Below are 27,207 nucleotides of genomic sequence, written 5' to 3'. Positions count from 1 at the left end.
ACATTTTGACTTGAGGCTTTCTTTCGGTGGGTAAAACAAAAATCAACCCAGGAACTCACCAGAAAAACAACTGCCTATAAATGGAAACATACACACAGTCACACTGTCTGAGCCCTTAAATGCCAGAATATGGGCCTCTTAAGGAATGGGAATGGCCCCGGTTTGTTTGTGGACCTTTGGAGTGTGTTATTCCTCTTTCACTTCCATCTATTTTTGTAACACAGGCACAAAACACCTTGACAAATAGTGCTAAAACTGGTGACATAATCACAGACATCTGAAGCCCCTTGTGTTCCAAGAGTTATAAAGTTTATTCAGAACACAAACTCACATGACTGAGAGCAAACACCTACAAACCAGCATTTCCAACAAACAGGCAGTCAAACACCTCATAAATGGTCTCTAATGAAGCTGCTGGCTCTCTGGCGAGCTCCGGCAGCAGCCGGAGGCTCACCGGCTGCTGCAGACATCTCATTACTGCCGTTCACCCCTAACCGACCAGATATGGATAACCTGACTATCATTCCATCGGTTGGTGGGGGCGATGAGGAATGTGGGTAACACCGGGGCTCGTACCTGAGTGGGGTGCAGTGCTGGGAGGCTTCCTATGGCAACCAGTGGCTAGCCGGAGGGAAAAGGAAAACACTCTCACAAAGGCATTATAATACATGCTGGGTTTCCATGGCAAAATGCTGGCGAAGGAGCACAGGAAGAAAAAAAACCCCAGACATGGACCAATGGAAGCCATGTTTCAAAGGTCTTAAGGAGGGAAATATTTGCATCTGTCAGCAAATAAGGACAAAGTAAACCAAACAGTCTTCAATGATGTGTGTGTGTATGATGAACGATTACAGCTTGGAGCATTGGTTAAAAAAATGATCCTTACATCCTACTGGTTGGAAGCTGTTTTAGGGCTGGTGGGGGCAGGGTAGCAATGGGGGGGGTGTTAAGGGTGTCCATTTGCCTTTTATAGTTGGGCTACTGCAGTCAATAACAAGAGAAGAAAAAGGAGAAAAAAAACACTAAATAATGGGTGGGTGGCTGTGATGGGTGGATGGGTGGGGGGGTAACACCGTTGGATATTTGGACCTGTGTTGCTCCCCAAAATCTTTATGGCTTTTATTGCCCCATACAGTTCCTGATTATAAATCAATGAGTGACTGTCACAAGGAATAAGCTGTAGATATTTATCCAAAAAGAAATACGAGTGAGCGGATAAGTTGAGGGAGAAAAAGTGAATTCCTGATGTGTGTGAATCTGTGAGGGGGCAATTGAGTTGCGTTTTTTCTCCCTGTGCACTCAGGATTGAGAGAGGACAAGCGAGGGAGAGCGTATATAAGCCTGTGTGGCGGAGAGAGAGAGCGTTAGGAGAGAGACGGAGGGAGACAGAGGGCTTTAGGCTGGCTATTCTCCGCTGTGCCTTTCAGCTCCTCTCTCATTGTAGAAAGAGGCGTGTCCATGGACCAGTATAAAGTCCAAGGAGAGCCACTCATGTTGAGCTTTTCAGGAGAGACTCTTTTGCACTGCAATCCAGCAAGAAGAGGAAACTGCAGCTGTTACTTAACACACTGGTTTTTGATGACCTACATTGCGTTCGGACACTTGTAGACAACATTTTTTATTTTTTCGGTGCTTCATGAGAGGTCGGGCAAACCTCTGGACTGAAACTGAAAGGGAGAGCCAGGCTCACCTGGACGCGGTGGTGGATATCCTTCCTGCAACCCGCAATTTCAACGCAACAAAAACTAGTTCTTATCACCACTTGGTTTTGCCAGCAGAGCAAATCACGAGCCGGCTCCAATTTCTGCCCTGTGAAATTGAATCAGAGGAATGGAGAGGCAGAACAGCAGAGACATTGTGTCCCTGCAATTGATTCACTAACCAGCTGAAAATATCAAAGCGTTCAGGACAAAGCGCTCCTCTCAGACCTCCGATCTTGGTCTAAGATCTGCTGTTGAAGTATAAAGTGATCAAACCTGTGCAACACTCAAAGAGGAAAAAGGGGGAACAAAGGGAAATCACACACGAGGGCAAAGGATTGCGTACAGGTGCCGGGGGCTGCCATGGTGCGTGGAGGTGGAGTGGCAGCAGCTCCGTCTTGCTGGAGCTTCTGGGTGTTTGGCACCCTGTCGCTGGTGGCTCTGTGCTTGTCAGACCAGGCGATCCGTTGTCCGGTGTGCTCTGAGGAGAGGCTGGCCAGCTGCCGTCTGCCGGAGGGTTGCGAGGAGACGGTGAGGGAGCCCGGCTGCGGCTGCTGCCCCACCTGCGCCCTCCCCAAAGGGGCTCACTGCGGCGTCTACTCGCCCCGATGTGGCACGGGCCTCCGCTGCTACCCGCCACGCGGTGTGGAGAGGCCACTGCACTCGCTGATGCATGGCCAGGGGGTGTGCACTGATGAGAGAGAAGTGGAGGAGAACTCAGGTGAGAGCAACTGGGGGGAAAGGAGGTGGGCGAACCGATGCTGAATGCACTTCTTTCCACTGAGCGCCGAGCTCTTCATTCAAGTTATTGATTCAACAAAAGCCGACACACCCATGCATTTGTACATTGTACATATCTGAAAATATCTACGTCAAGATGTTGTAACGGCATGAAGTAGGCGTGTTGTGTCAGCCACAGGTGACCGTGTCTCACCAAACCTGCACGAGCATCTCGGCGGACCCGGTGGCCGAGCAGACTAGAATATTTTCTGCCTCCGCCCCTGAGGCCTTACCTGAGGCAGGCGGGGTCAGGGTTGTGGGGTGTGACAATGTGCTGCTTGTTTACCCTAATCTCAGCTAAGCTCTGAACCAGAGCGTGCACACACATCAGCTCCTCACGCATGGCCTGATGGGAACGCACACACAGTCCTTCTGCTGTCTTGTGGCCTCTCTCTGTGAAAGGGGCCTTGCTGCAAGACGCAGTCCAGGCTTCAGAAAGGAGAGCACTGTGGCGATAGTTGGGGAGGGCATGCATGTAAGAGGGTGTGTGTGTGTGTGTGTGTGTGTGTGTGAGGAGGCTGTGCTACATATGTCTGCGTTCCGTGTGTGTGATAACTGACCTGTTTTTAGTGCAAGAGAAACGCCTTGAAACAACGCTAAAAGCTGAGTCTATCAGCAATCTTCCGGCGTGCAGCTACCTCAGGATGTCAATGTTTAACCGGGAGCTTGCAGGTAGTCATGCAGTGCAGGCAGCGAAATGCATTGTGTATGTGTGTGTGTGCGGCGCGCGTGCATGCGTGCGTGTGAGTGTGTGTGTGTGTGTTTGTAATGGGAGGAGGTAATAAAAGCTGCTGTATGAAATGACCATAATGGAGTATGGCTAGTCTGGGGGCTATTAGAGCTCTCAGCAATCAGCAGTCATTCACTTGGTGCTCTTTCATGGACGCCAACCCGCCTTCCTCCTCCTCCTCCTCCTCCTCCTCCTCCTGCTGCTGCAGCAGAGGTCTCTTCTTCAACTGTTAATGTCTCTATCTTTCTACCAGGCTTATTTCTTATTCTCCCCCTTTTTCTTTTTGCTGCATTCCTTTTGCAGAGAAAAAAGTCTGTTTCCACTTTTACACAGTGGGATGTCTAAAGCTGGATGTCTTATCTGCATATCCAGTTCCAGGTCACTGCTTTGGCATTAACTTCTTTCTACGAAAGAAACTGTTCTCCAGTGTTTGTCTTCCTCTGTGATCCCCAAAGGGAGTGGTGTTGATTTCCATTATGCCGTATGACACAATTGTTAGAGTGCATCACAGACAAGGCAGTTCTTTCATTTATTCTAGATTAGTGACTATAACTGGGCCGCCGTTGGTTCCGCTGAGCCCAGACCCCCAGGCAGTTCCTGGTAATGACAGTATGCTATCAGCTAGCACCAGAACACCAGAGATGAGGCGCAACTTAGCCAATATAGAACTCCCAGGATGCCCCCCACCACACACACACACACACACACATGCACACACGCACACACAGCCCTGACAAGCCTTTGAGCGCATTGCCCACCGCGTCCAGCTCTTTCATGAGAATGAGCTCATCGCTGCTCTCGCTGCCAGAGCTGAAATGAGAGCCTTCTGCTCCCTGTGCAGGGCCAGCATAGGTTAGGCCGGTGCATAGCATGACTAAATGGAATCAGAAAGAAGCAACAAGCTGTTTAGGGCTTGATAAAAACATTGCACTGTCTCCCTTAAACCATATTTCTGCCCCTCGATGCTGCACCGTCCCATCAGATGGCCAGCAACTGGTTTATAGTGCACTGGGAGGAGTCATGGGTCATTTCTTCAGGGTGGGGCGGCTGTACACGGAACATTTTGGAAAGTTCCTAAGTTTTGTTTTTGGTGTTTTGTAATCTTAGAGTCGAGTTCTGTTTGCTTCCACACTCCTTCTCACCCCCGGAGTCTGTCATAACAAAGTGGGGAGACTGCCCAATAAATCTCACTGTAAATCAATTCTTCTGGGCAGCAGCTCAGATCCGCTCCATAAGAATGTTCCATATAAACAATGGCAGCAGAAATACAATCAAAAAGGCACGGGGGAGAGAAGAACAACTACTCCAGTCACGAGCGGGAGATTTCCTTTGTGGCACATTCAACGTACTTATGCATTATTAAACAAGGGGGTGCATCTTCTGAAGACATGTCTCACACTGCCCCACTCCTAGCAACAGCGAACATGCTAGATAAAAATAGAAGAGGGTTTTTAAAAAAGGGAGCAAATCCATAATGAAAAAGACACTGAGATAGAGGCAGATCTCCACTGAGGGGAATTTCGGGTGTTCAAGCTTATAGTTACTGCATGTGGAAAGTGTGAAGTAACTCATGTTTAATAAAGAGTAGATCTCCTTGTCTTTTAATTTCTGAGGCAAACCACAAATTGCTGATTATAAAAGTACCAAAGTAAAGGTAATGCATTAAATCAAGCTGGGAGAGTTAAGAGTTATGGGGCTCTTTTGGGATCCATCTCAAACATTTATCAAGTTTAAGGCTATTCTTGCACCATATCGTCATAGCAACAACAAGCCCGATCATCTGTCTTGAGTAAGACAGCTTTAGTGTATCCCACTCTTAGACACCCAGAATAAATCATAAAGTGTGTTGGCCTCTGTTCCTTCATTCCTGCTCGGTTTGCCCTGGTGTCAAATTCAAATGTCCCTCCCCGACGGTCAAATGAATATTATTTACAAACTGCTACACATGTCAGATAAGAGATGTCCAACGCCCCCCCTGGGCGTTTTAGGAGTTGGATGAAGGAAGCTGTCGGCAGAGCTGAATTTACTATGATGCAGGTCTTTATGAAAGCAGCATGCTCACATAAATTTTCCTCTGAGGACTCCCCACCATGTTTTTGGGAGACGCAAACCAGTTAAAGATGTGGATCTGATTTCGGGGGTGCTATTTGAGGACTTCTCCTAAACCTCTTTCAACAGATGTCTCTCAATGTTGTCTATTTGCTTTCCTGGGGGTGTGTAGCACATTTGTACAGCTGGGGCTCTTATGCAGGAGTAAATGTGATTTGCTAATTGCTGTCCTCCATAGGATAGGGACCCCCTCCTGGTGTCGGAGCTCAGAGCACATAAACACAAAACAGGCATAATGTAAAAGAGAATGTTTAGCAGGTTTCAGCAATAAAAACATGATAAAAATAATCATTTCAGCATTTTGATGAAGGATGACTTACTGATAGGTGTATGTCCTGAACCTGGTTAAACAGAACCTGCAGGTTTCCCTCTATTCATAGATGAGGGTAGAAACGTCCCAACAGACGATGGATGGATAAAATATGATTCTTATCAACCTCCAAGTATAAAAAATGTGTGTAAAAATAATAAGAATGGAGTGCCTGGATTGTCGAGGGAGTGGAGAAGGTCTCAGTTCAGTTTGACGTGGGAGAGGAACGCAGGAACCGCCTCGCACTCCTCTAGGTGATGTCATCACGCAGTTCTGATGCAAAACACTCCCATTGGGATAAAGGATCATATTTATCCTGATGATCTGGGATCGTGTTTGTGTCAGGATTCGGAAAAGCTCCTTAAAACTAAATCAAAGGGGACAGTCGAGCGATTCTAAGCTGCACACTTGGACTGGTTGTGGGTCTGAATGTATATCTCGACCTCGGCCGGGTGTTAAGCAGCCAGAGCTGCATCAGACAGCAGCAGGTCAAAGGTCACGAGGGTTGCCTTAGTGACTCAATGGTGATTTAAGTGACATTCAGTCCATGCCAGTCGTCTCAAACAGCGCTGCTACAGCTGAACTATATATGAACTGTGATGATGAAAAGCTTCAAAGACGTCCTCTGCCCCCGCCGGCCCGATCGTCTGGCAGCAACCAGCGGTCCCTGAAAGCACCGTTTTGAATCTTTGTTGACTCTTGAGTTATTGGCCAGAAACACACTTATCATAGTGTTACAAAACATTACAAGGAGTAGCCCCACCCTGAATGATTCATTTATCAGGAGATAAGTCGCTTTCAACATAATGTCATATATTAAATGATGTAAACAGTGTTTTTCTGTTGCTTTGAAATGTATTTTTGACTGTTTTGTAAAGCAGACATTTCCCTGTGTTTAAAAAAAAAGCCGAATGCTTGAACAAAAAGAACGCTAAGAGAACAAATGCATCTGCCAAGGCTCAAGTCCACTCGTTGACGCTCTGAAAATCTGCGAGCACCGCCACGAGGCACTTTGTGACCTGCGAGGAGGTCATGTTATCACACGTGTTTGTTGGCTGGTCGGTGGCTGTCAGCAGGACTTCCCACTGTTTTTTTTACTTTGAGAGATTGAGACATTAGAGAACATCTATCTATCTATCTATCTATCTATCTATCTATCTATCTATCTATCTATCTATCTATCTATCTATCTATCTATCTATCTATCTATCTATCTATCTATCTATCTATCTATCTATCTATCTATCTATCTATCTATCTATCTATCTATCTATCTATCTATCTATCTATCTATCTATCTGTCTATCTACACTGATGGTTGGTTAATTTGTCTCTCCACACATCATAAAACTTATGAAGCCTTGATGGATGCCAGCGGCCAGCGGCTCCTCGTGTAACGCCATTCAGTCTTTTGCTGGCAGTATGTTCTGAGGTGGACTGTTAAAAACCAGATCAACAGATCAGGCGGTCTTAAACTCCTGTTAGGGTCTGGGGTTGATGTGTTTCATCTGCCCATTTGTAGGTGAAACATGAAAAACAGAGTCAAATAAAAACCCTTTCTTTATCTCCGCTGTGCACCGGTGGACGGTCGTGAACTGCGGTGTCTCAGCTCCGAGGCTGATAATGCACACAAGGAATTCAACTTCAAAAGCCAAAAGCAGCTGATCCAAATAAAATGAAACCACACAGAGATGTGGCAATTTCCTCCATGGAAATCAGCAGTGGCAGCAAACAGGACATGCCTGACCCACTTCTAAAACACTTTAGGCCTTTTTTACACAGCCTGATCAAAACAGGACTGTCGTACCTTTATTCTGCTTCGCTATTCTGGAGAAGTATTTTGTATGAAGAAAGACTGGAAGGTAATTTTTGTTCCGTCTCCGATGGTAACAGCACCCAACTGATGCCTGGTTTAAGAAGGAATAAGGCAGTGAAGTGGTATAAGGTGTGTGCCCTGCTCCCCCCCTCCCCGCCCTCCCTTTCAATGCCATGGGAATCAAGACGCTAGCAGCAGTTAGCGCTCAGTCAAAAGAAGATCAGGCAAAAATGTAAAAGAATGCACATTAAAAGATATTGCCTCTGGCATGCTATTTAAAATCTTACTTTAGCCTTATTAGCTCAGTGCGGAATTAATAAACGTCTTCATTACGTCGCTGTTGTGCAATCTCACTGTAAAAAAGGTGTTTTGGATCGTAAAGGGGCGAAGGATTGGAAAAACATTATGTGCCAAAAGAAGGAAAAAGACTTGAGATGAAGGAGGGATGAAGGTCTGTTGTCTCTTGTGGAAGAAATTGCGTATGTGCAAGAGAATTAAAAGACCAAAAAAACCAAGAGATGTCTCCACAGCTCCAGACAAGATGTCTGTGAAGACCAAAGAAACATCGTCACCTCCCAAAAACAATATTGAAATCACGATCAGAAAATGGCCTGCAGTCCTCAACACAGGAAGGCCAGGATTAGCACAATAAAAAGTCTGGCAATGAAAAACGCACGAGTATGTAGGCTAAAGAGAACCAGAGAAAAGGTTGCACATTGCACAAGATTAAAGAGACAACTTCTGCTTCGACCTTCATTGTCTTTTTTCCAACACCAATTAACTGGATGCCTGGCAGTGACTTTAGATGTTAACCAGAGCTCAGATCTGCTTCAGTGATAAAACTGCAGTTTAAGGTCCTTTGATTCCGATGCCAGTTTGCTTATGGCTAAAAAGCAGAAGGCGTAAAAATGCTGCCAAAGGTTCAAGCCACAGGTGAAAGTTAACACACATTGTGCACAGAGAAAGACACGGACACAACCTTCATCACACACACACACACACACACACAGCCGTGCCCACTTGTGACAGTGCAAATACCCTCTAATAACTTCCATCTGGCATCGACTGAGGTTGTCGTTGAGGGGAGGAGAATGATGAGGAAGGGGAGCATTTCCTGAGGAAGCAGCTGGCTGTCTGCAGGGCCACAGAGCTACAGGATTACAGGGATGGAAAGGTGAATGTGGCATAGACCACAATACACAGGGGGGTAGGGGTAGAACATGGGTGGTGTCATTAAAAAAGCCCTCCAAGCTCACAGCGTGGCAGTAACGAGGTGCAGAGAACTCGCTGGCCTAGAGGCCAACCTGGCCTCATTTTTAACCTACGTCTCACCATGTTCAGGCGAATCAATGTCACGTAGAAGGACAAGGAGAATAAAAGAACTGCTCTGATCCCTTAGCAAATAAAGGATGACGCACTAAATCATCCTTTATTTGCTAAACTGTGACATTATTACGTTCTACTGGCAATTGTGCAATGCAAGACTTACAAATGCTTAAGAGTTTGTGCAATACTTTCAACAGCAAATGGTTCTTTTTGACATATTCATGGCACTAAAGCACAATTATTTCTTCTTTAGCAATGGAGAGGCAGGAGGAGATCATCCCTGAGCACCCAAACAACAGCAATATCCGCTGCAGTCCGCAGGACAAGCGCTGCATACAGAAGACCCTGGCCCGACACCCTCCAAAGTCCACAAATCAGAGAAACAACGCTGCCAGAGAGGAGACCAAGGTGGCGCTGGTAAGAGAAAGCATCAGGAACTGTAATCAGTTTAACAGAAGGATGTAAACCCAGGCAGTCACCTCATGGAGGTGAAGCCTCATGCACCCAATGCCACAAACAGATCAGGCAGGTTATATTTTGGTACATTAATTGATCTAACACTAAAAATGAGTTTCATAAATGGCACACATAGAGCAACCCACACTGGTAGACTCAGCTTTAATTTTGTACATTTAAATTTGGACTGTTTTTATGAGCTATCAGATTTTTAAAAACAAAAATAACCAAAATGATGTATTCACACGCAGTCAGTTTCTGCGTCGCTCAGCCTATTACAGTGGTTTTAAATTGCTAACATGCATCGGTCAGAAGTGAAGCTCTTCACACAGTGAAACAGAAGTCTAAGTGGAGCCAACTGTGAATCATTGTTTGCTGGTTTCACACAAAATGTATCCGTTGACCACGGTTAACAGAATCCATGAAGTCTTTCCTCAGTCCGCCGCCGACAAAACATATTTTTCAAATGCTAATACAGTTTGATCAAAAAAAGTGAATTTGTGCTGCAGCCATGTCAAAATCTATAAAAAATACATTGCGCCCGCACGCATTCGCGCATCAGCACTCACGACTTCATCTCATCCCGGATTTTTGGTAGGCAGTCACGTGATACCGTACTCACATTCTAATGGCCGACGGCATCCAGAAGTGCGCTACGTTCCTTGAGTCTCTGACTTACGTGAGACACAAAAGTGCTTTAAACAGCCTATCAGATTGTGGGGAAAAAATACAGATAGAAGGTGGTTTAATATCAGTATGGGGAGGGTTCATAAATGTTTAAATTACCATAAATAATAGCATAAATAGTTTGTTGCTATATTGCAGAATTTGTTGATCACGTGTTGTTCCTGAAAACATGTTCACCGCGAGGAACGAGGGCGCACTGTAACAACAAAATACTGAATTTAAAATGAAATCATAATTATTCCAATCATCTGATTGGAGATTTTGGCCTATTTTCTATGATTTATCTGAAAAAATCATTCAAAATTTCCAGATAAATAACTTCTCCTTTTTAATGCTATGTGTTGTTGTATATCTCAGTGTGTTAACAGTCACAGTGTTTACCTCATGACATGTTGCCAGTGTGGTGGAGAAATGAGCTGATTGTTACACATCTGGTGTGTTTTTGCTGGAGTGAGTTGTGTTTTTGTGTAGCACTCGTTAGCATTGCTGTTGTCCACATCCATCGATGCTCTGGCCTCTCCTGTGTGTCCGTCCCACAGGCTCCATGTCGTGCTGAGTTGCAGAGGGCTTTGGACAGACTGGCGTCAAACACCCGCACACACGACGATCTCTTCACCATCCCCATACCCAACTGTGACAAGAATGGAGACTTCCATGTTAAACAGGTCTGTCATTTCCCACACCAGCAATTTACATTTAGAAACCACCAGTTTGGTCGCACTGGTTTCACTCTGGATGTTTTCACTTGATATTGTGGCTTAAACATTGGGGAAGCTCTGCAGATAAAGGTGTGAAACACACACAAGAGCTATTCATGCAATCACAGCAGCAGACGGTGATAAAGGAAAGCTCTGTGAAGGCAACAGTCATTGAGTCTGAGTTGTGTTGGTTGTGCAATATAGTTGACGTGTCTCTGTCAGCTCAGACTCACTGGCATCTGTTTACTGTTTAACAAAATAGTGCACTGTGATAAAGCTTATTGGCTGCTTAAGGTCATGGGGGACAACTGGGAGCCATTTCATGTCCCGGCGCTCTGATAGCTGGTCTCCCAGGCTCTGTGGAACCATAAAACACCACAAAGCACAAAAACTACCAGACTTGTTTTATTTAGAAGAATTTGTAACGCCTTGGCTCCTGGCTCACTCTCCTCGGGATAGGTGCATAGTTCTCCCCGTGGTGCGTGGCCTCTGGCCTTTCATTCATCGAGGTTTGACCTCTCATGTGGGTCTTCTTCCTTAACTGGTTATTGTCATATTTAACTTCATCTCCATAAATCTGGTCATGTCGGATACGACTGGTCTGACCTCTGTTCTGGGCCCTGTTGTGTTTTTATTGTACTTGACCCCCCCCCCCACCCACCCCCACACCCAGTTTTACTGCTCCTTCAAAGACAACAAGCTTGACAAGTTATCTAACTTCATCGATTGCTTAACGGCCGTCACACAATGGCTAAGTAATAATTTCCAAGCTGACACTACAAAGACGGAGACATTGCTCATTGCCTCATCGACTGCCTTTCCAGCCATGGTCCTTGGTCGCAATGTCATATCTGGAAATGATCATTTATGCTTTAATGTCATTTCTGCCGCTTCATCGTAAAGAGTCCACTGACTCTGATAAGACACTGAAAACACATCTTTTTTGAGAGTCTTTTTAACACGAGTTGACACATCTTTCTTGCTGGTACTTTTCTTCTCTATACTGTTTTTATACTGGTTTATATATCACAGCTGGGATTGATGTTGTTTTTGTCATTTGTTTAAACTGTCATCATTGTTATTCTTTCCCTCTAACTCCCTTCTTTTCTCTCCCTGTACTTCCACTTCTTCCTCCTCCCCCATCCTCTTTAGTCTAACTCAATAATAAATCAAATCCACATTATGCAACAGCGAGGGGAATGGCAGACAAAAAAAAGTCTTTTAATGCTTCTAGATCTTCCTAATGCCGATGTTGCTTTAAAAAAAAGTTTTGAAGCCAGATCCGGTCTGAACTCAAACTCCCAAACTTCCACCAAAGCTTCATGAATCAGAGATATAAAAACCTGTATTTACTGATTCTACCGGCCAGCAGTGCAAGGTGAAATTACAACCCTGACAAGTTATCACCTCATAAAATATTCAAGTCTGCAAAGATTTAATTCTCTACTCTTACACTGCAACAGAAATATTTCCTGTATTTCCGTGTCCACCTGGTGACTGCAAGTCAAACATCAAGTCAGTAGGTGTCTGTAGGTCTATCTTCCACATGTTATAATATTCCACATGTATTTCATGCCCCCAGTGTCATCCCGCACGTGACGGCCAGCGGGGGAAGTGCTGGTGCGTGGATCAGAAGACGGGTATGAGGCTGCCGGGCCCGCTGGAGCTACGGGGGGATCTGGATTGCCACCAGTTGATGAGTGCTCCCATGAGGGAATGAGTGTGGCATGGCAGCCGGGCGTGGCAGAACCAGATGAACTCTACTGGTGCTTATTAGTAGAGCTCCATGTGGAAAAGACTTCTTTTCACCTGAGGCCAACAATACTTGAGCTTGCACACCAAAAGAAAACCGTTGAATTGAGTTTTTTCGCCATTCTGTTTGTGTGTGAGAGTATATATTCCATCTGAGTCCTTTGGGAACTTGTGTATTGTTTCTATTTTGTCAGCTAGAGACTGATCGTCTTTAGACACACGCGCTTTGAAGTAACATAGCAGACAAACATCTTCCAGAAATAAGACTGTAGTTGTGATCTTTGCTTGAGGGCAAAATGTGTTGATTACTATAGATTAAATCCAGTAGTGCTCTTGAAAAGAAGACGAAATCCATCAAACCCACACAATAAGCAGTTCTGATATACAATGAGAGATTTTGCAGAAAGCTGATCAATTAAATACTGTATGTGTGTGCTACTTTTTCACACAATGTGTGTAAATTGTTGTAATGCGTAGCTCTTATTGTACTTATATGTCGTAAAAAAAACAAAAACATGTTCAAATAAACCGTAAAACGTGTTCGCAAACACAAAATCCAGTTCAGCGATGACACAAGCGTAGCAATAATGGATGGGATGAGATCACCAACAGATGAAAACAGTACGACAAAGGATGCCTGCCACGAGTTACCAAACGACACACAGACACACAAAACCAAAGTGAAACGAGAGATCAGGTTGAAAAACTGCATCTCTGAGAGACCCAAATAGATTCGCTTTCATCCTCTCTTTGCCGACGGGCTTTGTGGTCCGGAAGTACCGGCAGAATATCCAGCCTGGAAAAAAGGGTGACTCTCACATGAATATGCTTCAGCACACAGGATTACTTATCAAACAAAGTGCTTAGCAGCACTTTGGTGGTGCTATATACTGAATGTGCCAAAATACGAAACAAACAAAAAAAAAGGCTCTTGCACTTTTTGGAGCAATTGTTTAGGATTGGAACCGAAGACTGTGATTTTCAGAAAGTGGAGCGTCAGGCATCAGCAAGTGTGAGAATTACATGAACGCGTCACCGTCTGCAGTAGCTGGTTGTAAAGGCTTTCCGTGTCCATCAGTTTGTTGAGATATCTCACACTGGCTTTGCACTATCACTGCAGATCTTTTTTTAAATTTTTTTTTATTGGCCAGTGTTGTACGTTGCAGGTGAGGTGTTTTTTAAATACATAAGAGTAATGTGTAATAAATAGTGATTATTAAGCTTCCTGCATCATAGCAACTCCTAATTCATATGAAGTTTTGAATGGGGTAACAGATAACATAATAATCATATGGAAAGAGAAATTCCACCATTCATGTGATAATGTTAGTTTTCAGTGATGATACCGTCAAGAGGATTACCAGCGTAGTTACTCATTAGACATCGGATAAAGTAGGTAGAGCTGGTATAATTCTGTTATTTGATTGTTCTATTGTGGATTAGTTCAGGGCAGCAGGTTTAAGCTAATGCTGGTGTTTGTCTCCACCAGATGAGGACAACCCTGGTTATTATTTACTGTACCAATGGATAGTGAGTCATTTAAGATGGGCTTGTGTTCACCATAGCAGGAGTCCAATGCCGTGTAATTAAAAGCAGGAATAAGTGTCAGCCTAACAACTAATAGACTACAGAGCATTCATATTAGACATGCAGAAAAATGATTCCTAATGAGACCGACGTTCATGGCTACAGTCACACAATCATTTATGTTGTTCCCGTGTCTCCAGGTTTTACCTCAGCATAAGCGCAACTATAAATAGGACCGTTTGAGAACACTGAAGGAAAGGTTCAGCTTCACTCAGACATGAAATGATGATGAACGATATTGTCAATTGCTTTTGCACAATTTTTCATGTTAGATTTCGTCTAATCTTCTCTTAAATTAAGTGCATATCAAGTGCTGAATGTGTGAAGAGAAATTCCCTGATCGCCTGAACATGGCCCAAGCTAACTGGTGACAGCATACAGGGACCAGCCCATTTCTAAAATATACATCTAACAAGTGTTGGGTACTTGAGAGTGAAATTCTGGACACATTTTTCAGCAATTTGCACACCTAAATATTTAAAGGAGATATTAGTGGTGCACTTAGCAATGCTCAGATTAAAGGATTGATGCCTGATGATCATTTTCACATGTAACTAAAGAAAGAATCCAAAGCTAGTTCACCAAAACACAAACGCACAGGAAGAAGAGGGCATGGGCGTAATCGCAGCTGCAGCATAAAAATATCAAACATCATATAAACAAAAAATGTTCCAAAGATTGCAAGTAAAGTATATGAAAATATTCATCTTGACTCAATGACCTGCATAGGCTCAAAGAGCTCCAGCGACTCTAACCAGTTATTACTAATGTATTACTAAAGACACCCAAACCTATTTCTCTTTTGAATAACCGTTGCACAAGAGAGAGATAACAGACAGTTTTTGGATTTGATTGTGTAAAGGCCTTTTAACTACATAAACTGTGTATTTAAGCGATAGTACGTTGCCTAATCTCTAACTTTGCTGTACTGAATTGTAACTGAATAGACTGTTGCTCCTTACCTTTGATATTAACTATTAATGTGTAGAGGATATAAAGTAATGATACCTGCATGTGGATGGACTGGGGTTTGAAACAGCTACGGTCGTGTGGATCTCAAAATTGAACTGTTATACTCTTTAAAATGCTTCAATGATCAAAGGACTGAAATAAAGAGTTTCATTCAATGAAATTGTTACTTACTTAAATGTTTAACTAATGGAAATGTACACATTGAAATACATCGATTAAATCATTTTAGAAACTATAATGTTGTTGCTGTTGTTATTCTTAGTAGAGGTTGTGAATTTAACTTTAGCGCAGGATGATTTTAGCTCAACACACGAGCACATGATGTTGAATCATGAAAAATCCAAAGGAGTTCAGCCATGACTTCAATGTGATGACGTAATAGTGATTATACAGCAGTGTGTGTCCCACAGACAGGCACAGGTACATAAAGATGAACAAGTATTTAAATATTTACCTACACCTGTGTCTATTTGTTGATTTGTTTGTTTGTTCCTTGCATCAGGAGGACACACAAAAAGTAAAGAAAACACAGTACAGAACAATTTACACAAGTCTTTTTGAAACTAGATTAGGGTCTAATTAGATTCATCTTGAGAGGTGAAGGTGGTGATTAGTTTCTGATGCATCTGTATGTTTATTTTAATTAATGCTCAGACCAACCCATCTGCAATCAAATGATTTAAACCCTAAATGTGCTGTTTATGTCAGGAGAACATTTATTTTGAAGGACTTTCTTATCTTGCCATGTCAGCAGGATAATTTAATTTATAGTGTTGGCCTTTACTGTTTTTTTGTGTGTGTTTTTTTACCCTATAAATCAAGTACGGTATGCTTCCCCCAGGCTTGCTATGAATCCTGGCCTGACAGACAGATTAATGAAAACACTCAAGGTATTTCAGCAAGGAATACTTCTGGATAATCTCTGTCCACAGCAGCTTAAAAAAAGTAAACTTTCACGTAGGCATAGTTCCACCGCCTGAGCATATTTGAAAGCGCTCCACCAGCTGAAGAACATCTTCAGGGTTTCCCTGCAATTAATTCAAGATAGACCCGCAGACCCTGATTTAACTCCAGGTCCCCACAGTCCCACACTGACCTGGAGGCCCCGAGTGGGCGTCCGATAGTCGAGCACAGTGGTTTACAGGAGGCATGTGACCTCCACCTGACCTCCAGATGTACTCCATCACAGGTGTCCGTGCCGTGGAATCCGTTCCCCCATTCCAAGCGTAAGCTTCCTGTCCATCGCCCGCTGGATGAATAGAAGATGAGGCGCCACACCTGCAGTGTCCGAACACATCTTGGACAGGATGCAGGTCAAGCAGAAATTAATGGAGCTCCCAATTGTAAACAGAAAGTAACAGGGGCACAATGAACACAATCAATTAACAAATCCAAAAGAAGTTATTCAGGTTGAATGGACAGAGATGTAGGCTAAATCCTGCAGGATTTGGGGTGTTATCTTTAGGGAACACACTATTACAACTATAGACCTGACCGGCTCTCAAACAATGTGAACAAGAATGCAAAGTATTTCAGTTCTCAAAAGAAGGGAGCGGGGAAAGGACAACCTTGAATTATTCTAAAGCTTAGTGGCCTGTGAGGTGTCCTTAAAGCAACTTAGGGTGACACAGTAAGCCATTTAAATCTTTTTTTAATCATTATATCACGCAATTATTGTTTTTTTTTTTTTTTTAAAAGGGAATGAATCCAAAGCCTGGAGGATCTACAATGACATATCAGCACAATGTCTTCTATCACTTGTCTCATTCAGGAAGTAATGATGCTTCAACATCCCCTAATGACCCGCATCTTCCCTTTTAAAGACAAAGCTGCAGAATTAAAAGGTGCCTTCTTCTCGTTTCTTATTGAGGAGAAAGATGCTTCTGCTGCTGAAGCGGTAAAGGCTTGATCTGCAGCGGAGCGTCCGCACCGAACCGCCGCTCCGCCGGGCGGAGGGAGGGTGTGGTGCGGTTCTGGAAGGTTCTACGGGAATCCTGCGAATGGACCCCATTTCATCGGTTATTGTGTGGACTGTTTATCCACGCTAGGTGGTTAGCCGCCTCCGTTTAAGCTGCTGCACAGCGTACAAACTGTGGTTGGGACGAGATGTTTTAGGGTGAGTTACGACTTGTGTTATGCATGCAACTTTTAAACCGTAAAGAATTATATTTTTATCTCTGGATCTGCTTGTCTGACTGGACGTTGCTCATATTATCTCAGAGTTGTCATGCTTACAGTAGTTAGCCTTGCTACGTAACAAGATAACAGTCGGAACATTTAATGTTAATTAAGATAATGAGCCAAACAAACATCAAATAATTAGTATACACTATCTGTTCTATTAACAGCATAATTACAATTTAATTGCAATTACGTTGAAAATAGAGCGTAATTATTAACGTAATTACTGTGTAAAATAACCTTGCTAGGTAGCTACAACAAATTACTGTAGCTATAGCAACAGCGTTAGCATGCTACTTTAGCTTGCTAGGTGATCTGCAGCTTGCGCAGGTTCACCGATTATCTGTCAAAAATGTCTTAAATATTTTTGGCCTTAAATGCATTTTTTTTGCAGGGTCAAAATTGTTATGTACGAACTACAATTGGACACAAGTCATATTCATGTTTCCTTCCACGCTGCCAGTGTTCGTGTTCGGCTTAGCTAATGTGCAGCTAACGCTGAGGCTTACCAGCGTTAGCTGCACGGCTAGCCAGCGCTAGCTAACTGTTTGGTGACAGCTGCGGAATCTCTTTGTTTGGATGTCGTGTGTGAACCTCCATCCATCACCACCACCCGTCTCATCATTAAACATGGCCCGATCTTCTGCTCCAAATGTGTGTGTTGCAGAGCCAATGGCCGGAATAGACTGACACCTACTTCTCGCATCAAAATGTCAAGTAAGAAAGTGATTGTTTGAGCGAAGTCTTATCTTTGATCACATTGAAATCACAAGCAATGACATTTTCAGAAATCCACATTAATTGATTAACCCGTAGACATACAGTATTAACATAAAATCAGTTCAAACACTGACTGTAGCTTGTTAGTAACTGATGGGTTTTAATTAATTCAGTGACATTTTTATTTAATGTTACCTGCAAATTCATTAGGCTTATTAACTGTATTTGACAGGTTTTGTTTTACTGGCTAGATGTTGGTGTTTGATTTTAACTTTTTTTTGGGTCTTCTTTTCACAACAGAGAGGCCATCTTATGCCCCCCCACCGCCCCCTGCCCCAACAACTGTAAGTTAACATATTGTTGTGTAGCTCACTGAGGCCCCGTCCACACGATGTTGGAACTTTTTGAAAACGCAACTTTTTTCACCCCGCATCGAAAACGATTCACGTCTACACGGCGACAGCGTTTTCAAAAAAAAAATCTCCGCCCACTCGTAACGCATCACTGCGTTGATCAACACGTGTATAAGCAGAACAACTCCGAGAACGACAGGAGAGAGGACCTGGACGTGTGGAAATTCACGCAGTCCTCCTGCAGGAGGACCTCCATCACAGAGTTCTCCCACCAACAGACAGCGCATCCCGATCTGACTCTGAACTGGCGTCTGCGTCTTTGGCGAGGAACGTGACTGAATGAATGAATAAATAAATACATATATAAACTTTATGACACATAAATAAAGAAACAGACGAACAAATATTTAAGTGCAAAGCATGTTTATCAACGCATCATCGACGTGGAGCTGTTATACATCAGCCGGTTTTAGCTCCGTTTGTACATAGACACGGGTCACATGCATGATGTCACAGCGGTATTCCTTGCAGGGACACGCCCTCCGGATAATAAAAGTTGTGGATCCAGCGTCCACACGACAACGCAGACCCAGCGTTTTCAAAAAAATCCACCTTGGCCAGCGTTTTCAAAAGTTGCGTTTTTGTTCCGGATATCTGCGTTGTCCTGTGGACGGAAGGCGTAAACGCAACAAAAAAGTTGCGTTTTCAAAACGTTCCGGCATCTTGTGGACGGGCCTGAGTATCCATAGTTGAGATGTTTGCAGGCTTGATTGTGTGTGTGTGTGTGCGTGTGTGTGTGTGTGTGTGTGTGTGTGTGTGTGTGTGTGTGTGTGTAGTTTAGGTTTATCAAAATAGATTTTAAGAGATCAACTTATCTGCTGAGTCTACAGCCCTTGTTGGAAGGGCAGGCTGGTGTGTGCAAGTTTAAATTGCATTATCCCACCTTGTTATTTATTTGCGATCCCTCCCTCTTTTGCATTATTTCTCATTCATATTTCTTTCTCATTTGTTTCCATCAGCAAATGCCCAACATTCCTGGGTTTGTGGGGTACAACCCCTACAGCCACCTGGCCTACAACAACTACAGACTGGGAGGGAGCCAAAGCAGCAACAGTCGGGTAACGGTATGAACACTAACAGAGACTGCACAAGGTGACTGACAACATCAAGCTGCCATGCAACCCATGCTTTAAGGTGACTCTGCTTTATTTGTCAGAATTCCTCTGGAATAAATATCCCGAAGCCACCTAAGCCACCCGATAAGCCATTGATGCCATACATGAGATACAGTCGTAAGGTAAGTGACGAGTATTTAATTTGTACCTTTTGCTCTCATCATGTGTTCTGCTGGAAGACAGGATGGCTTGCCTTAAAGATATTCTGTCAGCTCAGAGTAAGTAAGAATTAGATTTGATTTTGTTTAATGAGGTAGGTTTGATGCCAAGTTAAGTCAGGACTTAGCTAGGGCCGTCTACATCATGCAGTGGGATTTATCAACTTGGAGATGGAGCTTAAAGCACACGGCCTCCTCTGGTTTGTGACCTCTCTGCAAAGAGATAACCACTTATAGCCCCTCCAACCCAACCCAACCCAACCCCACACCCATGTCTGGTTCTCATCACCAGGTTTGGGATCAAGTAAAAGCCTCCAATCCTGATCTGAAGCTATGGGAAATTGGGAAGATAATCGGTGGCATGTGGAGGGACCTCACTGATGAGGAGAAACAGGATTATTTGAATGACTACGAAGCAGAGAAGGTTGGTTGTTTTACAAGGGGTGTTCATGGGGTTTTTCTGACGGGTGACCAGTAGATGTGTCTCAAACAGTTCTGGGTCCCTCCCTCCAGTCATCACTCCTTTCTTCCTTCGGTCCTGAGTAATCTGCTTTCCCCGTCCTCTTGAACTTGATTGAAACAAGGGTCCACATGTTGTGTCTGTCTGTTTCGTTGTCATTCCTGTCATCTTTTCCACTGTAGATTGAGTATAATGAGAGCATGAAGGCCTATCACAATTCACCAGCCTACCTGGCCTACGTCAATGCGAAAAGCCGAGCTGAGGCGGCTCTGGAAGAAGAAAGCCGCCAGAGGCAGTCCAGATTGGACAAGGGCGAGCCTTATATGAGCATTCAGCCAGCAGAGGACCCAGATGGTAAGACCACCAGCTGAAAACTTTGTTTCCTCACGTGTAGTACCGATGATAGGGATGTTGTTACTGTAGCACGGCCACACAGAGTTTTCAGTCTGCACATTCACATCCTATTAACTCTTTTCCCTCCTATACTCTAACCACCATGCGTGGTTTTTGGTAATGCTTCCCTTGAAATTCCATTTATAGCTCAGAGCTACGGCCCCATTTCCAAAAAGTTGGGACATTGAATAAAATGTTAATAGAAAGAGAATGTAATTATTTGCAAAAAATGTAAACCCCTTATTTAAATTTCATATGTGGAATATAAGAAGTTTCATTGAATTTTGAAAATTAGATGCCTATTTTGAATTTGATACCAGAAGCACAAAAAAAAAATGGGACAGTGACAACAAAAGAGGACAAGAGTTGTGAAATGCTTAAAAAACCCACACCTGCTGGGACATCTCAAAATTTGTTGCTGGGCAACAGGTTTGTAACATCCACAGAAAGCATCCAGTGTGGATGAGTCTTTCTGAGGTATGGATCGGGAGGGGTTCGTCAATCTGTTTAAAATAGAGTGTGTTGCTGCCTTGAAATACTAAATGAGGTTATCATTTTCAAAAACTTTCAAGTTTTACTGCTCCAATATTTTTGTTTTGCGCAGCGTTTTGGCAGAGGGGTTGGACAAACGTAACAAAATTTGTCTTCCTTTTGAACAACTATATTGTGTCGATTTTTGTGGCATTGGATTTGACATAATTGCAAAATTTACATTCTTCCCACTGTTGTTTTAGAGACACAAATGCACACACCCGTTAGACGCACGAGCTCAAGGAGGACGTTTGAGTTACACCCACCTGAAGGAAATGATGGTTTTCTGGGCTCTATCTTTGTTAGTGTAGGAGATAACGATGTACCGGAAACCTGCAGATAAAACCAGCTGCTATTTAGAAACACCCCAGACCATAAAATGGAGCTGGTTTCCCAGTGGGTTATATTATCCACAAACTACACGTACATCCGTGGTTTAATGAGGTTTAGCTTTCTGGGTGGCTAGATATCCAAAGATTGTTTCAGACAAAGCCGCTGACAGAGATGAGGCGTCTGCCAGAGACATGAATTCAAAGCAGAGGATGGATCTGCTTTACAATACATTCAATTAATCCGTGTGGGGACTGTGTTGCACAGGAGAACCGTCAGCTTTTGTGAATAGATTATAGTCTGGCTTTTACATGGGGAACTTTTGAAGCTTTAACCACAAGGTCAGGTGGCATATGCTGTCATCTCTGTATCACATAGAGTCTGAGAAAGGAGATGCAATATGTAAACTAGACAGTCAGAGACTGCAACAGCCCGCGACACCCCTGAATTCGAAATTTTACCCTGACCTACTTTCATAGTTCATGGTCATTTAATAAAAGACCCATGATCCAACATGTAACTGGTGCTTTCTATTCGTCATGAGGTTTCAGACATGTGTACCTAAAAAGGTATGAAAGTTAAAATGTGAATGAAAAACCTAGTTTTTCATTCACATTTTCAAGGTCAAGGTTGTGATCTAATTTTCATCCCCTTGCATCCCTGATTATAAGGCCTTTTGTTTCATCTTTCTGTCTTATCTGGTTCCTGAGATATGTGCAAATGTCTCAGGATAGACAAGAACCAATGCAGTCAGAGATTGCAACATCCCGCGACACCCTGAATTCAAACTTTTACCCTGACCTACTTGCATAGGTCAAAGATCAAAGCTAGTTCTCTGACCTACTTTCTTACAGTATATCAAAGCACAAGCTTTGATCTATGGTCTTAACACTGGCCTTATCCCTCCTCTTTCTATCTTATCCGGTTCCTGAGCATACAAAAGTTCAAATTTGACCTTGACCTAGTTCTCTCAAGGTCATGGTCATCATCTCATTTTCATCCCCTTTGCCAAGTAATGTGCTTTTTGTTTCATCCTTCTATCTGCAACGGTTGTGAAGATATTTGCTGGACCAACGGACAGACGGACGAACACTGACAATTACAATACATCACCGCTTTGAAGCGAGATGTAATGACTGCATGGTTAGAGAGATAGTTATTTTAATTCAGTATTTGGCATCACGTAAATATCCCACATTTATTACAGGTTACATGGCCATTTATTTCTGCTGATTTTAAATGCAGAACTTTCATTTACACATAGAAATCACACATTATTTGTCTTAGAGGGTCAAAAATGCATTGTTTTGCTAAAAAGACACATTTTGCCTTTATTGCTGTCCTGGATTGAGTTAAAGATGCTTTTTAAAGATTTGTCTTGAATGTATTGCAAAATCATTTATCTAAGGGTATTTGGATTTTACATTCATCAGCCATTGTTTGTTGTTGAAATCTAAGAGTAGCAGACGTTAACTCACTGGCTGCCAATGACGTCTATAGACGTGAAAGACGTTTTTCACCGGGGAGGGCTTGGGAGGTGGTCCAGAGGAGCTCATCAGTGACTATCAGGCTTTTAGTCATGGAATTTAGCGTCATCCACTTATGGAACAGAGGATGGTGAATCAGAGGAAGACGGAGAAATTGCTTTACCTTACGATGCTACAAAGTTTGTGTATGTCAGCGCTCAACCGCGAGCGAACACCGTGTCACTCTGATCAAAGGATCTCGGGATCAGTCAAGGAAAAACAGATATACGCCCGCCCGTGAGACGCATTTTGCCAAATGAGATCAGTTGGTCCAAAGCGTTGGCAGGCAATGAGTAAAAGAGCTTTTAGTGACAAATGAATTACAGACATCTTCTGTCTCCATTCAGTTGGCTATAATTATAGAATAAAAAAGGAAAACACACGAGCCCCATTTGCCTTTGACAAATTTGTCTAAATATATTTCCTAAGACAAGCCCAACAACTCAGATGGTTTTCCTGTCCTCAGATTATGACGATGGCTTTTCTATAAAGCACTCGGCCGCATCTCGTTTCCAGCGCAACCACCGTCTGATCAGTGAGATCCTCAGCGAGAGCGTAGTCCCAGACGTGCGGTCAGTTGTTACGACTGCCCGCATGCAAGTCCTCAAACGCCAGGTCCAGTCTTTGATGGTTCACCAGGTAGGGTCGGGTCAAAGCAGTGGCATTTAGCACACAGCTCTGCTTGGTGAGGGTTAATGTGTACTAACTAGAGCTTTGGTTTCTGTCTTGGTTCACAGAGAAAGTTGGAGGCAGAGTTGCTTCAGATTGAAGACCGCCACCAGGACAAGAAAAGAAAATTCATTGAAGCCACAGAGGCTTTTACAAATGAGCTCAAACGGGTACGGCATCTTTTCCACTGAGCGTGATTATCGCTTCCTCGCATGCAAGCTTCATTTTGCATGTTTAACTATATAGTGTGCAGCTGTGGTTTATCTGCTTGCCTGCCTTAGAGCCACCAGCTGCTGCTAACACCATGCACATGTCCTGGCAACCATAGAAATGCAATGTTTGCAATTTGTAGTCTCAGTAATGAGATGCAGCAACGAGCAGTCCAACGCTCTGCCGTTACAAAAGGTGGTGCCATTTATCCTCCTGCCGAGCCGCTCCTGGCATCTATTTGCTGACTGAAAAGCACGTGTCAAGACCGGACATGCACTTGCATTTTATTATAGAATGGTTTCCTCATGCCTGAGTATATTGTGCTCAAGAATGCTGTTGTTTCGTCATCTTACATCAACTCTCATATTTGTGCGTTTGAAGCTGTGCTGCATGAAGGTGGAAGTGGACATGGAAAAGATTTCTGCAGAGATCGTTGCAGCAGAAGAGGCGGCGCGCAAACGTTTGGCAGAACGAGAGAAAGAAGCCAGGGACAGAGGCGCAAGAGATGCCCCCACCTGTGTCTTAGCAGAAGAGGAAAAACACATTTGTGCTACGCATGGCAACAAGTCCCAACAAAATTGTGTCAGTGAAAGCACTAGCAAAGAGGGTGTGGACACAGAACCGAACGCCGCAGACACACCAGGTGAGCCTCATCGCAATTATTTGTGGTTTTATTGCCGTCTGGTTTCTTTTCATGTGCAGGTCTTAAAATATGATTTTGTGTCTTTGACTCAGGGAAGGCGAAGGCCTCAGAAGAGCTCGAGACTCACCCAGGCAGCGAGGAAGGGGTTTCAGAAGACAAGGACAGCGTCCCAGAAGGAGCCATGGAGGAAGGAACCAGTGACAGTAACACAGGCTCAGAGACCACCTCTGCACAAACAGAAGATGCCACACTAACCGAGCCGCCGGAGGGGCCGAGCAAAGCGCGAACGGCCCACTGAGTCCCATCAGTAACTGTCTGTGAGCTGCAAGGCTGCCACTACACCTGCCGACCTCTAATTCCATACTCTGATTACATACGTTGCACAGTATCATCTCAGTTTATCAATGCACGTGAGAAGCATTCAGTTGGGCTCAGTGTTGAAATGAGCCAGAGGCAAAGGTAAAGTTTTAAAACCCAGCGCTCACAGACACTCGCTGAACGCATATGAATTAAAAGTAAAGCACTTGAAACCGACAACGCAATGGTGCTGTGTGAAATTAGTGGCTGGGACGCCCAGTGGAAGCCCACGGGAAAGCACTATGTTTTCTCCACAGGCTTCGTTAGCATTTGAAGGAGCCACACAGGCCCTCTTTAGCACATATTGATACATATCTCTAGCACTATGTCTGGCACTTCCCATATCATCATCATCATCATCATCATCATCATACAAAACTTGCTGTATGAAAGAGCGCATATACCTCCACCAAGAACAATCCTGCATGTCTGTTCAGCTCGTGTGAAGCCTGTGTTACACCCGACCAAGGAGTCTGGGTGAAATGGGCTCGATCGTTCTTACTTAGTTTGGAGGATATTTAAAAAAAACTAGCAGTGTTAGAAAGTGATGAAGTATCCTCAGACCTGCCAACCTGTAAAACTTCTGACATCAAAGTACGCTGCTACCATTTGTCAGTTGTGTACATACAGCATTTACGACTAAATTAAAGAGGCACCAGCCTCACCAAGGTAAGGCTGGTGTCCAAAGTAAAAGTACTTGTTAGATAGCGTGTTTCTTCCCTATGCACTGCAAACTGGCAAAATAATTTCAGCTGTTTTACCCAAATGCTCTGAGTTTTCTTCAATTCAGGAGTTCTCTAGAATTACTGTGTTGTTTTCTCCCATTAGAAGTTGAAGGAGTTGATGCAGTTTGTAGTGAAGTGCTGTGAAATCTGTGGCAGGTTTGCATGTTGGTCCGTCTCTTTATCTGAATACACTCCCGAAATCGAACTGGTTCTTTCTATACCAGTGTCCCAGCATTCTCCAGAGGTTGATAGCAGTCTGTCCCACGGGTTCTCCCAATCCTGCTGACATCAAAGCCACGATGGACATGAGTAAAAAAAAAATCTTGGTGGAGGTAAAAAAAAGAAACAAACAAAAAAAAAAAGAAGCCGTCCAATGAAACAAACATCGATTGTTGTGATATTTAAGTGTTCTTTTGTATTGTAGTGTCATTGTCGCTTTATTGTTAGTTTTGCATGTTTGCAATTTGAAAATAATTTGTCCCACTTCTGAAGAGTGACGCTGGGTGACCATCTCCTTGGCTGGAGAATATTTGTTTACTATATGTATCAGTATTACAGTGACAGTATTGTCTCAGGAGTTTGTAGTCAATAGTAGTAGCTATTTTTGTTATTTATTCTGAGCATTTTTACTCTACTTGTACATCGGTTGTTATTGGTCAAATCCACCCTTCACTACATCACACGATCGTCAACGCTGTACAACGCTCAACCGCCAGTGTTCTCAAGTTTGCTCGCTGTCAATCAAATCAAAAGCAGTATGCTTAGAACATCTCTGTGTTATGATCAGTATTGCAATTTTCAGCAGAAATCTTTTGACGTACCGTGAATGTGTAGACAGTGTAACAAGGTTTGCTTCAACGGGGATTTTCATGTCATAAAACAGCTTTAAGAGCAGTCGATGAACTTGATATGAATTTCCTTTTTGCATATTTATACCAATAAACTTTTCTACCCTGAACAATTGATTCCTCTTTCTTTTTTTTGCTTTTTTAAGTAGAAGCGCATTCGTTGCCTGAGGTAACATTAATGGCACTATTACACTTTTAGTTAATATAAACTTTAAAGCCTATGTCCTTTGGTGACAAGCCAGAAAATGATAAAGACTGATAACAAGTAGAAAACTTTTCAGATGTTTGCATGAAGCGTGTTTGTCCTTTGCAGTGCACAGGTAGGGGAAGTGGTTATGGTTAAAGGGAATTGCTCTGATTTCCTGTTTCAAATGCAGAACTACCTGATGTTTACTTATGCATCTTATGAATTCGGCCACCTGAAGGAGTGTTTACGACCTGACAGGAGATTAAACTCCAGGTGTGACGTCTCCTGTAGCTGCAGCCTCTCCTCACACGCTTTAACGGTCAAATCGGGTCGTGCTTTGATTTAAATCCGATGATTTCCCCCGATGTGCAAAATGACACACTGACACCGTGTGGTTAGTGCGCCCTCAAGTGAAAGCTAGAAACCACAATGACAAAAACAGGTGTGCCCCAGACTGTACACATCTGGCAGAGGGGTAAAAGGAAACATGTCAGTGTCTCATCTGCTGTCTGTTCACACGATGCTGTGAACGCACACGGATACAACAAGAAAAAAACATCCATTGGGTTCTCTCATCAACAATCAAAGTTAATATTATATGCAAATAAAAATGATTGAGATGTCAGTTGTGTCAACTTTCCTTTGTCTCGATAGGATTTTAAGAAAAAAAAACCCATTTTTAATTCAATTAAACAAGTGCTGTTGGTAGTTGGTATCTATTCAGTTTTCATATTCATCTTTAGTGTTAAAATACTTTCATAAATAAATAAATAATAAATTAAATAAGATGTATAAATATAAACATGTTATATAAGTAT

The 27,207-nt window shown here is 43.3% G+C and overlaps 2 protein-coding genes across 3 annotated transcripts; both read left to right on the top strand.

Moving 5' to 3' along the window:
- The first annotated feature begins 1,378 nt into the window (after positions 1-1,378).
- Positions 1,379-15,155, top strand: LOC137599818 (insulin-like growth factor-binding protein 4). The gene is made up of 4 exons (XM_068320991.1): positions 1,379-2,421; positions 9,025-9,188; positions 10,454-10,579; positions 12,195-15,155. The coding sequence occupies exons 1-4, from the start codon at positions 2,064-2,066 to the stop codon at positions 12,330-12,332; spliced, it is 786 nt and encodes a 261-aa protein (XP_068177092.1). The 5' UTR covers positions 1,379-2,063; the 3' UTR covers positions 12,333-15,155.
- A 1,584-nt stretch (positions 15,156-16,739) lies between these two features.
- Positions 16,740-24,998, top strand: LOC137599815 (SWI/SNF-related matrix-associated actin-dependent regulator of chromatin subfamily E member 1-like). Of its 2 annotated transcripts, none has more exons than XM_068320987.1 (11): positions 16,740-17,039; positions 17,772-17,821; positions 18,125-18,168; positions 19,197-19,295; positions 19,394-19,474; positions 19,803-19,934; positions 20,153-20,324; positions 23,217-23,389; positions 23,488-23,589; positions 24,011-24,272; positions 24,365-24,998. In XM_068320987.1, the coding sequence occupies exons 2-11, from the start codon at positions 17,815-17,817 to the stop codon at positions 24,568-24,570; spliced, it is 1,278 nt and encodes a 425-aa protein (XP_068177088.1). In that variant the 5' UTR covers positions 16,740-17,039; positions 17,772-17,814; the 3' UTR covers positions 24,571-24,998. The 2 variants fall into 2 exon arrangements, with proteins under 2 accessions (XP_068177088.1, XP_068177087.1); XM_068320986.1 differs by having other exon boundaries at positions 16,741-17,039; positions 19,197-19,301.
- Positions 24,999-27,207: the final 2,209 nt, after the last annotated feature.

Source organism: Antennarius striatus, chromosome 8 (genome assembly GCF_040054535.1).
Source record: "Antennarius striatus isolate MH-2024 chromosome 8, ASM4005453v1, whole genome shotgun sequence".
Lineage (NCBI taxonomy): Eukaryota > Metazoa > Chordata > Actinopteri > Lophiiformes > Antennariidae > Antennarius > Antennarius striatus.
Note: the sequence above shows the minus strand (reverse complement) of the source record. Positions and strands in the feature narration are given on the sequence as shown.